The sequence below is a fragment of the Neomonachus schauinslandi genome, chromosome 1 (genome assembly GCF_002201575.2).
Source record: "Neomonachus schauinslandi chromosome 1, ASM220157v2, whole genome shotgun sequence".
Classification (NCBI taxonomy): Eukaryota; Metazoa; Chordata; class Mammalia; order Carnivora; family Phocidae; genus Neomonachus; species Neomonachus schauinslandi.
In genome coordinates, this window is record NC_058403.1 from 170,061,824 (window position 1) to 170,074,043 (window position 12,220).

Below are 12,220 nucleotides of genomic sequence, written 5' to 3' on the forward strand. Positions count from 1 at the left end.
TAAACAGAGGCCATAAATGACTCTACAAAGGCCACAAAGTGATTTGGGGACAGAAGGCAGGATGACACAGAGTGGATTCCTTAGTATCACTCATTAGGAGCTCTTAGTTTTTAACTTTTCAGTGAGGTACATTTTCTGAACATCTTTTTAAATCTCAGATTTATTATTGTTTTCTCCAGGGCAATGCCGCTGGTTCCTCGTAGCCCCTCCCCTTCCCACCATGTCGAGCTATGTGATTTCATTTAAAGATTTTTCAGCTCTCCTCCGCGGCAGAAGAAATGATGGTAAAAAGAACACTACAAAAATTTTTGTCTATTGTCCAAAACAAAAATCTTACCAGTCACAGCCCCACTACTGTAACATAATTATGTTCGTTGTTGCATAGCTTACTTTCTCTTTTGCCATATAACAACCAATTTTTACTTAGTTGAAGTCATAATGAGTCGGCTATTTTATATTCAGACAATCTTACTTACCAGTGAATCACAGGCCTTTTTCTATTCTGTGTAATCATCATTTCAAGCATTTGCTTCTGATTAATACAGGTTAATTCTGGAACACATATGGAAACTACTGAAATTTGTTGAAAACAGTATCAGCTATAAACTCCCTGCCCTCGGAATAACTCATGCATTTTCCCAGTCTTCATACGCATACTTTGTATTTAAAGAGTTGGAGTTAATGCCCTATAAGCAGGTTTCTATTTGCTCCCTGCCCCCTTTATTCAGCGCGAGGTGGAGACAAGGACCCGAGCCTCAGTTTCCCCACAGGTGAAACGTCACGCCAGGGGCGGGAACCAGGCGAGAGCTCCGCAAGGATCGCGTCGGGCGGGAAGTCACGAGCGACCGGGACAGCTTTCAGCCCCCGCGGTGCGTCCGCCTTCCTGCCGCACCGTTTCCGGCCACGCGCTGTGGGCCCGGGGGCCGCCAGAGGGCGCTGTGACCCCGGTGCGCGGCTGCCGCGGCGCGGTGCGGACTCTCCCCGGGCTGCACGGGCGCCGCCCTGTCCCAGCCTCCTCTGCGGGTAAACAGACATGGCCGGCGAGAGAGACCCGCAGGACGCTGCGCACAACATGGGCAACCACCTGCCGCTCCTCCCTGGTAACCTCCCGGGGCCGGTCCCCGGCGGCGGGACGGGGCGAGGCGAGGCGAGGCGAGGCTCGAGCCCTGAGCGGCGCGGCAGGGCTAGGGAGACGGGCGGGGGGGGCACCGAGGCCTAGCCGGGGCGCCCGGGGAAGCGGCCGCACGTCAGGCTTCCGGCCAGCGACCGAATCCCGGCTCATCTCTCTCCTGCCGGGTCGCCCCAAGCTTAGGGCGAGGGTTTTGGATCGGGGAGGGGTCTGCATCCAAGGGCAGAGACCCTTCTCTCTCCGTCCATTGTGTGTCCAGAACTTGGCTCCAAGGAAACGGCTTAAAACTGAGGGCGAAGGAGGGAGGGGATATGGGGGACCCGGACAGGTTAGCAGCCGTTACTTTTCTGGACTTCTTCCGTTTAATAAGAGTGACAGCTAACAAGTATTAAGCACTTATCATGTCAGGGGCCCTGCAGTAAGTGGTTTGCATGCATTTCTCTGTTTAATCCTCCCCACATAACTTTTCTGATCCCGATTTGGTAGGTGAGAAATGAATTAGCGGATTAGTTCAGTGACTTGCCCAAGGTGACACAGTTGCAGAGCCGGAACTTCAGTTCTAGTCTGTCAGCATAGCCAATGTCCCTTAACCACTTAACTGCCAAGGCAGTATTGGTATGTTTTTCTCAAGGCATGTAGCTCAAGGAGGTAGTAGAATATGCTTGATGAGAGAGACTTAGGAATGTGATGTTGAATTCAGTTTCCTCTTTTTCCTTTATATTTCACGAAAATTTAGACCTTGGCTTTATATTAGAATCCTGGGCAGAAGAAAATGCATGAATTAATTGTACAGAATTGTCATGGAAGACTATAGAAGTGATGCTTTTCAAGAGGTTATCAGACAAACGGGCTGTTAGCTGATTTCCTTCACTGTGTGCCAGTTAGGTGGCACACTTACTGTGGACTTGAAAAGAGATATGATACACAGTCTGGTACTTGAGAAGGTTTATAATCTCTATGAAGCAAAAGGTAGTTGATTTAGAACCTGATAAATTAATGCTATTATTGTCCTTAAGAGAGATTGAGGTAAAGCATTGTGAAATGGATCTGGAGACATCCAAAAGCATACACTTAGGATGGGGTTGTGGAAGAGAAGGCCTAGGAGGTAGGTTGAGTCTAATTTGTTGGGGAGCTTGCGTCTCTTGCCAGTGGGTTGGGGCTTTTTTCTGTGGGTTGCCAAGAAACAATTGTGGGTTACAGGGAGTTGCCCAAGGAAAGCTTTTCTTGAAGGATTAATTTGTCCCCTGGGAGTTGTGTGGCTTGGAGGAGGAGAAGACTGAATGCATGCCCACCATATAGAAGGGACCTTTTATGTAAAAATAAACCAGAGTCAGAGTCGGTGGTTGTTCCTGAAGTCAACCTAGCTGAATTGACATAAAGGTAAGTGTGTCAGCCTTTGACTGAAGAGCTGAGCTGTTTATATCAGAGACATCAGCCCCACTCTGAACATGCCAAATCCAGTGTTTCAGGGAGGTTACTGATGTTCTGTTGGCATTCATGTGGTGCTCCTGCATGGGATGAGTCATCAGACTTCACCCTGGTAGTTCCGAACACAGTGTGTGTTTTGTTGAAAAGAATCAGGAGTGAGGGGGTGTCTGGGTGGCTCAGTTGGTTAAGCAACCGACTCTTGATTTCTGCTTGGGTCATGATCTCAGGGTCCTGGAATCGAGCCCCTGCATCAGTCAGCTGCACACTCAGCAAGGAATCTGCTTGAAGATTCTCTCCCTCTTTCTCCCTCCCCCCGCTCGCATGCGCGTGTGCTCTTTCTCTCTCAAATAAATAACTCTTTTAAAAAGAAAAAAAAAAAAAAGAATCAGGAGTGAGAAGGCCCAGAGAGGTTGTAATATAATAATAAAGCTTTTCTAAATCATATGAGTTTTATTTGTAAAGAAACATTGGATCATCCATAAACCCATGTAGTATGAGTTGTTTTGAAGAGCAGTACTCTTTAAGTGATAAGGAAATAGTTCAGTAATTAAGATCCTTGGCCAAAGGAAACATTAGTAAGCAACCAAGTAGAGGAAAGTGGGTTTTGGCCATATTTATGAGAAAGGCTACTGTATATAAGGAAATTCGTTGAGATTTTTTGTTGTTTTTACTTTTGGTGAAACTTCTCTCTTCTTAGCAAAAATATGTCTGAAGTGTGAGACCACTGACCATTCAAATATAAGTTGAAATAATTATGTTACTTTTTGACCAATCCCTATATCTAGAAATTCCTGAGAATTAATAAAAAGTCCAAGGCAGGGCGCCTGGGTGGCTCAGTTGGTTAAGCGACTGCCTTCGGCTCAGGTCATGATCCTGGAGTCCCGGGATCGAGTCCCGCATCGGGCTCCCTGCTCGGCAGGGGGTCTGCTTCTCCCTCTGGCCCTCCCCCCTCTCATGTGCTCTCTCTCATTCTCTCTCTCTCAAATAAATAAATAAAATCTTTAAAAAAAAAAAAAAAGTCCAAGGCAATTACTATATTGAAAAACATTTGTTTTTTTCTTGTCAGGAACCTACCTGGAGGTAACTTGATTTAAATAGTGACATACACAAAATAAAATGACAATTTTGTAATTACATTTTATCTGTTTAGAAGTGTATTTGGGGCATTTAAAAGTACATGAAATATGAAGTCAAAAATGAGATTCAGTTTGTCTAGGCCAGGATTTCTTAACCTCAACACTTTTGATTTTGAGGGGCTGGAAAATTCTTTGTTGTGGGGGACTATCCTGCAGGATGCATCCTTGTAGGATGTTTAGCAGCATCTCTGGCCTCTGCCCACTAGATGCCAGTAGGGCTCTTCTAGTTGTGACAACCATATATTTCCAGACATTTCCAAATATCCCTTGAGGGGCAAAATCACCTCTGGTTGCGAACTGCTGATCTAGGGTTGGAATTTTACCCACAGCAGGCGTTAACAGGACAGACTCCCATTTAGTAGAATAGCATCTATTTGGTATAGCTTTTTCTATTATTAATAACATCAAGGTTTTAAAGTAGATCAGCTTAGTTTTCATAATTTAAAAACTGTGTGTGAGGGAAGTTTTCTAAGACATTAGCTTTAAAATATGTTTTATGTTCCATGTGAACTTTGTTTTTAAATTTAAAATTCCAAAGCAAATTTGGAAGGAAAATGATTACAGACATTTCATTTTTTAATAGTATAGTGACAGCCAAGGAAGTGATGTCCCTGCTATGAAAATGTTTTTGCTGGGTAGTAATGTTAAATTTTTCTATTTTAATTAAAGGGCCTTCCTGCCTGCCTGCCTGCCTGCCTTCCCTCCCTCCCTTCCTCCCTCCTTCCTATCTTCTGTAAGAACTCTTTAAAGTTAAGACTTTGAAAGAAACTTAGAGATTGTCTTGTTCCTGCCTGTCATTTTTCAGATGTGGAAATTAAGGCATAATCAGGTGAAATGAGTTGTCTAAGGTCCCTAAGTTAGTTACTACTGGCAAGAGAGAAGAAACAAATCTCGCACACTGAAGAATTTAAGTAATTTATGTAGATACTTCCTCTTCAAGGAGAAGGGAACATAATCCCTCACCTCTTAAGTGTGTGTTGTGCTGCGTAATTGGCTTCCAGATAGTACAATGTGGAAAGGAGGAAAAGAGTAACTTTACAGTAGAGAAACCTTTCAAAGAATACCTCAGGCGGGTGATTATGGTCAACATCAGCAGTGATAAGTCATATTGATAGTATGCACCCTTGATATGATGTGATGAACACAGCCCTTAACCCCTGTGGTCTTCTCCCCAAAGTACATAACGTCAGTGTAATCATGAGAAATATATCAAATTCTAATTGAGGGACACTCTACAAAATGCCTAACTAGTACTCCTCACAACTGTCAAGGCCATCAAAAACAAGGAAAGTTTGAGAAACCAGCCCCAAGGAGGCTAAGGAGATATGACAACTAAATGTTGTGTGCTAGCCTGGATGGGATCCTGAAACAGAAAAAGGATAGTAGATGAAAATAAGAAAATATAAGTAAAATGTGGAGTTTAGTTAATAGTAACGTGCCAACACTGGTTGCTTAGACAGATGTACCATACTAATAGATGTTAGCTGTAGGGGAAAGTGGAGGGGAGATCTACAGGAAAAGGAAATCTCTGTACTATCTTTGCAATCTTTATGTAAATCTTAAACTATTCTGCAAAAAAAAAAAAAAAAGTGGTTAGTGGCAGAACCCGGCATAGACCCCAGCCCTCTGGCTGCCTCTTCACAGGATGTAGAAATCACCACATGCGAGTTGCGTTTAGAAGAAGCCCTCTTCTCATGGGCTCAGAATCCTCGTGAAGGAATTATGCATTCGAAGGGAAACATCACTTTGACATTTTCTTGTGTCCATTTTTTTTCTCATAATCTTCTACTTTTACAGCAGAGAGTGAGGAAGAAGATGAAATTGAAATGGAAGTTGAAGACCAGGATAGCAAAGAAGCCAAAAAACCAAACGTCATAAATTTTGACACCAGTCTGCCAACGTCACATACAGTATGTAATGTAGTAACAGATCTTAATAGATACACACATATAACAGTAGATGGAGGTTCCTTACAATAAGACCAAGGTTGGCCTTACTGGATATTACCTCACAGTAGGAATTGTGGATGAGGACATGGGCTATTTGCCAGTAGATACACATTCTTAACTCTAATTTTCAAGCAGTTCAATACTGTATCCTGGAATAATTCTTTGAAGAACTGTGACCCTCTGTATGTTTCTACTAATAATGGAGCTACTAAAGTACTTCTTACTCTCCTCAGTACTTGGTACCAGGGTGTTAGTTAACATGCTGACATCTTCTGGTCGTCATTTGTGATATGTGAACATAGAGATGTTTCTTATCTTAGTCAAAGAAAAATATTTTGAACTAAAAAATGCTCTTGAATTTGTGAGACATTCTTCACAAATAATAGAACTTCCACTCCTAAGAATCAGAATTAGATTTTCATGTGGGAGGCTGATACACCTACTTTATTACTTAAATAAATATTTGTATCGTCTGTTTATATTTCTTTTAATCTGATTTGCTCTTTAGGCTTTTGAGTTTGTATTTTTATTATGTATCTAAAATGACAGTGTATCTGTGTGTGTTCTTAAATAGTATCTGGGCGCTGATATGGAAGAATTTCATGGCAGGACTTTGCATGATGACGACAGCTGTCAGGTTATTCCGGTTCTGCCCCAGGTGATGATGATCCTGATTCCTGGGCAGACCTTACCTCTTCAGCTTTTTCGTCCTCAGGAAGTCAGTATGGTGCGGAATTTAATTCAGAAAGACAGAACCTTTGCAGTTCTTGCATACAGGTAAAATATTAGGATGAATTTGCTTAACACATTCTCTCTCACAGCAGAGTCACAGCAGAGGTCAGTGTTAAAGCCAAACCTGACTGTTATTTTGCATGCACAGGAGACTGGATAAGGATGTGAGGTAAGAAATTTTGATGAAAGATTGAAAGTGCAAGTTAGAGTATTTTTATTGTTCTCATTACCATCAAGATCAGACATTTAATGTCACACACAGTTAAACTTTCTGGTATTTGAAATTTTTTTCGTCATTAATGTCTAATAAAAATTTCTTAGATCTTATTTTCAAGCACTGTCCTTATTTAAAGAGAAAGAGGGCTTTTACATTTTAATGTAAAGGATTATTTTTACAAAGGAGTAGCTTGTTCTTTTGTCTGTCTCTCAGAATTCATGAGTTGAATATAGACCAGTGGCAAACTGGTATTTTAGGTATCCTGTGGCAACTGAAGGAAATCAGTGGAAGACGCAGGAGATGAATACAGGGATTTCCCACCCCAGTACAATGCTGCTAGGATTAAGCAGCAGAATTGATGGTCTACTGAAGTAAAAGAATGTCTCATTTAGAAAATGAGAGTTTAAACCCTTATCAGTCCTAGATCATTTTCAGTGACTAGAGAGCTATTATTTTCCTAAAGTGCTGTAATTGTAATTCTTTTTTTTCTTTTTTGCTCTGTCATTCTGAAGCCTTTTATATCTGCATTCCCCATGTGATTTCAAAATAAAATGATAATAGCTTTGCAATAAGGGCTAACTGCTGTAATTTTTTTTTATTGTGTATATTGCTTTGCCACTTTGCACATTTAAAATTTTTTTGCCAACTTTGCATATTTAAAAATTAAATGTTCAAAGTTATTTTCTTTTAAAATTTATCTTGGAAGTAATATACAGGAGAGGGAAGCACAGTTTGGAACAACAGCAGAGATATATGCCTATCGAGAAGAACAGGATTTCGGAATTGAGATAGTGAAAGTGAAAGCAATTGGAAGACAAAGGTTCAAAGTCCTTGAGCTAAGAACACAGTCAGATGGGTAAGAAATACCATAGATCTTAAAGCTGTGTGTACATCATTAAATGAGGTGGTTTTCTCATATTTTTCCTGTTGTACTGACCCTTCACATTTTGTAACTTTGAGTTAGTTGTTCTCTTTCCTTTGAAGGTATAACCTAGTGGTTTCCAACCTGGCTATGCATCAGAACCACTTAGGAAGTTTTAAAACTATAGATGCTTGAGTTTCATCCTCATCTCCCATCCGTAAAGAGTGGTTTAACCTTGGGTGAGGCTGCAGCATCTCTTTTCATGATTTCCAGGTGATTCTCATGCCCCTGCACGTTTGAGATGAATAATATAAACCCAAAGTGCATTGTCTTTGGGGACAGGGCTTCTTTGGGATTGAAGGCCTCTCTTGAGAATGGAGAGGCCACAAGTTTCGGAGCTGTCTGTGTGCACGCCAGGACAGCTGTGGTGTTTGCAGCATTCCTGTGATATTTGAAAACCACACCGGTTACACCTACCAGCTCCTCCATCCGAGCTGCAGAAACCATTTGCAGTTAGCACCCATCTCCGGTGTGAATTTCACATCACCCACAAATGTATTAACTATATAATAAGTGATCAATAAATGCTTGTGTCTATACCTTATAAAGTTTGGCAGTTCTCTGAGTATATTGTTTTAACAGTTATTTTGGCATGACTCTCATGATTAGAGCTTTTTAAGTACCACTGACCTCATCAAAAAAAAAAATTCCAGTTCACCTTACTTCATCCTTTTAAAAACAAAGCAAAACAGAATAAGCATTTGTCCACATGATTGCATATTACCTGTTAAAGGAGTGGTTCTCAACTCTGGTACATAAGAATCACCTGTGAAGTGTTACAAGGATACAGATTCTTGGAGTTCACCCAGTCCTAGTGAATTGGTCTCTTTATAGCCAAGCTGAAAATGTTATCTGACCTCTGTGTTGAACAGATAATATCTTCTGAATACATGGAACTTCAGAAGTTTTGTCTTGTTTTGTTCACATGGTGGACATTCACAAATATCACTGAAAATATGGAAGTATAATGGACAGGTGAGGCAACCCTTTGGGGCTAGGAAAAGCATGGAAAAATGAGGGATGAGGTGCCAGAGCCCTCAGTGGGACCCCCAGAACATTCACGATGCAGACTCTCGTGGTATTAACACTGTACTGTCATTACACGATTGTGTATATCTGTCTCCCTCAATAGATGAGCTGCCTGAGGACAATGATTAACACTTTTATATGTTCTACACTTAATAACTATAAATGCCATGTGAATGAATGAAACCGTGTCCTCCTGAGGGCTCTGCATTCTGATAATTAGCAAGCTGTTTTGTTACTGCAGATTTTACTAACAGTTCCATATTTAAAGTGCTTCTTATCCTCCTGCTTATAAAATTTTTATTATTTGTGAATAGTATATTATAGGAACCAAAGAAGAAAAATGACTTGGGAGAAAAGTATGTTTCTGAGGCTTTCTTGACTTTTGATTGTGGAAAAACTATTTTCAACACAAGATGGCAGTAGACCATTAACTCTGAAAACCGGTCAAAGACTTATGTTTGACTCTAGTGAAGATAAACATGAAACTGATAGTCAGGTTAGACAAGACTTGGCAAAGGCACGTTCTCTTTATTATTCCATAGACCCACTGCTAAGCCCTCTCACAGAGGTGAGTCTTTCTTACTATAAAAGGCTTCCATGGAGTGAGATTTCTCTGGTTGCCTTGCCCCTCTGGCCTGTAACTCCCTTCAGTAGAAATGGTGAGATGGAGATAATAAAGGGCAATTTCTTCTTTTTCCAAATAAGACAACTAAATACTAGAGAGATGAAGTGATTTGCCTACAGTGATGCAGCTAGTAAGCAACAGTTGGTTGGTTCTAGGTCCCCTGACTTCCAAACTGGTGCTCCTCGTACTCTACCTGAACTCCTCCATAGCACCTTGAAACTCAAGCCAGTTTCCTTTTCTCCAGTCAGGTAGTGCTGGATAATAGTCATCTGTCTTTTACGTAAATGACCCTTCATTTAAAAACTATAGTGCTGCCTTCTGACCTTTTCTAAGTTAAGAGTCTTTATTTCTTTGGCATTTTCTGAACACATGGAAGGTTTTTTTTGTTTGTTTTTTTGAAAGGTTAATTAAAAAGTAGAAGTGTGTCATTGAATCACCGTAGAACCCTTCAGAAATAACAGGATTTCTTAGCATGTAGAGAGAAAGAGATTAATACCCTATTTGGAATTACAGGACAAGTTCTCTTACCTGTCATAACTGAAACCAATAATCATCTGTATTATTAGAACTGTCTGAACCTAATTTGAAAGCAGTTTTTATTGCTCAGCTTTATTCATTAAAGCCATTTTATTTAAGTCATATTTCATTGGTTTTTAAAATACTTATATAAATTATGTAACTATAATCACAAAACAACTGCTATAAACAGGTTGGGAAGAAACAAAAGTTTTGTTAAAAACAGGACCCAGCAGGTGGGAGAACTAGCCCGTGTGTGCAGCAGGCCCCGGGCATGTCTAGCAAAAGCAGCGGAGAGCATTGCTCAGTCCTGCAAGGCAGTTCAGACAGCTGGTACTGCAGACTGATCAGTAAAATGATCAGTAAGCCAATCTCTCAGCAACATTGATGTTTTTATTGTAATACAATAAAATCATACATGATAGTTGAGTTAAACATCATTCATAATTTAGTTACTGATGACCTTAAAGAAGAATCAGATTTCTAAACATTTCTTTAGAAAGGTACACACTTGTTCTAAAAATATGATTATAAGTACTTGTGTTCATGTGACAGGTGAAGAAAATAGATTTTGTTTTTAACGAGCTCTAATAATGTAAGGACATTTGAATATAGTTTGAACATAATTTGTTTTTTTAACATTTTCAGAAGTTATGCATACATAAATTTGAGCTTCCAGGAAAGAAATGAAGTTAGTGGAATAAGTCTAACCAAGTTAGCTATTTTTATTTAATAAATAAATAGAAGTATCAAAATTTCATTCCTAACTTTTTGTGGGTCAAGGCAGTAATTAATATGAAAAACCACTTGAGAATTTCTAAACATAACTAATAATGAAGCAGAGACTTTAATATATTGAATTTTGTCCGTCTGACAGTGATTTATTCCAGCATTTGAATGTACTAATACATTCTACATTTCAAGAGCTGTACTCTAGGAAAAATGCTTCAAAAGAAAATAGCTCATAGGTACAGTGTTCCTATTGGCATTTGTTCCTGATAAGATGTTTGCAGTTACAATATTTTCCAGTAGCAATCTGGAAATGGTGACTTCACTCTCATGGGAGTTTAAGTAATTTTTAGGATTAAAAAAAGATAATATGCATATTTTGATTTCTTTGCATTTTCAAGTTAAATGTTTGAGAAGGAGAAAAAGAATGCACATACAAATATGGGCTTCATGTAATTCTGTAGTCTTATTTTAACTATCCACATAAATGGGTTCTTGATTTTCTTTTCCTTTCTCTACCTGCTCCTCCAGTTAGATTAGACTTAGGAGAAGGGACAGGTGTAAGAGCCCGGCAGCAGATGGGGAGCTGGGAGGGGTAGGGTATTTAAGGATGTCTAAGAAACTAATTTAGAAGTATCAAGCAGTAGTAGATGGTTGTATATTTATTTTTTTAAATTTTGTTTCATTAATAGACTCTGTATCTGAAATGTACAAATCTCCCTTTGCATTTCACAGTGAGACTGAAAATCCATGCTTTAGGTTATCTTTGATTTTAACATTGGTATGATTTATGAAATATAGATATTCTGAAAATTCTTGCATCTTAACAGTATTTTATGGATGTGCTTATAAAAGAAAACTGAAAATCTTACTCTTTAAAACTGCCCATAATGTTTAGAAACTTAAAGTTTGAGTTAGTTTATTTTAAAAATGAACACCATGCTTGGTTCTCTTTATTTTAGAATCCAGCAAGCTAAAGTGCAAATTCTTCCTGAATGTGTGTTGCCTTCAACCATGTCTGCAGTTCAGTTAGAATCCCTCAATAAATGCCAGATATTTCCTTCAAAACCTGTCTCATGGGAAGACCAGTATTCATATAAATGGTGGCAGAAATACCAGAAGGTGAGAAACTGATTTTTTTTTTTTTGGTGGGAAATAACATTTTTTTTCTCTTTTTTTTTATCATGTTAATCGCCATGCATTAAATCTTAGTTTTTGATGTAGTGTTCCATGATTCATTGTTTGCGTATAACACCCAGTGCTCCATTCAGTACATGCCCTCTTTAATACCCATCAACAGGCTAACCCATCCCTCCACCACCCTCCCCTCTAGAACCCTCAGTTTGTTTCTCAGAGTCCATAGTCTCTCACGGTTCATCTTCCCCTCCAGTTTCCCCCCTTCATTTTTCCCTTCCTACTATCTTCTTCTTTTTTTTTTTTTTTTTTAACATACAATGTATTATTTGTTTCAGAGGTACAGGTCTGTGATTCAACAGTCTTACACAATTCATAGCGCTCACCATAGCACATACCCTCCCCAATGTCTATCACCCAATCACCCCATCCCTCCCACCCCCCACCACTCCAGTAACCCTCAGTTTGTTTCCTGAGATTAAGAATTCCTCATATCAGTGAGGTCATATGATACATGTCTTTCTCTGATTGACTTATTTCGCTCAGCATAATACTCTCCAGTGCATTCCACGTCATTGCAAATGGCAAGATTTCATTCCTTTTGATGGCTGCATAATATTCCATAGTATGTATATATATATATATATATATATATATATATATATATATATATA

General features: G+C 39.5%; 1 protein-coding gene across 3 annotated transcripts in view; it reads left to right on the plus strand.

Annotated features, from left to right (window-relative positions):
- Nucleotides 1-1,012: 1,012 nt before the first annotated feature.
- The window catches only part of CRBN (cereblon), a 31,452-nt gene continuing 20,244 nt past the window's right edge, over nt 1,013-12,220 (plus strand). The window contains exons 1-5 of one of the 3 annotated variants that reach the window (XM_021695015.1): nt 1,013-1,100; nt 5,491-5,603; nt 6,217-6,419; nt 7,298-7,447; nt 11,375-11,534. In XM_021695015.1, the coding sequence (XP_021550690.1) occupies nt 1,034-1,100; nt 5,491-5,603; nt 6,217-6,419; nt 7,298-7,447; nt 11,375-11,534 (693 nt within the window). In that variant the 5' untranslated portion in view covers nt 1,013-1,033. Of the gene's footprint in view, nt 1,101-2,232; nt 2,510-5,490; nt 5,604-6,216; nt 6,420-7,297; nt 7,448-11,374; nt 11,535-12,220 lie in introns of those variants that run through there. The other 2 variants (XM_021695016.1, XM_021695017.1) reach the window with 2 other exon arrangements.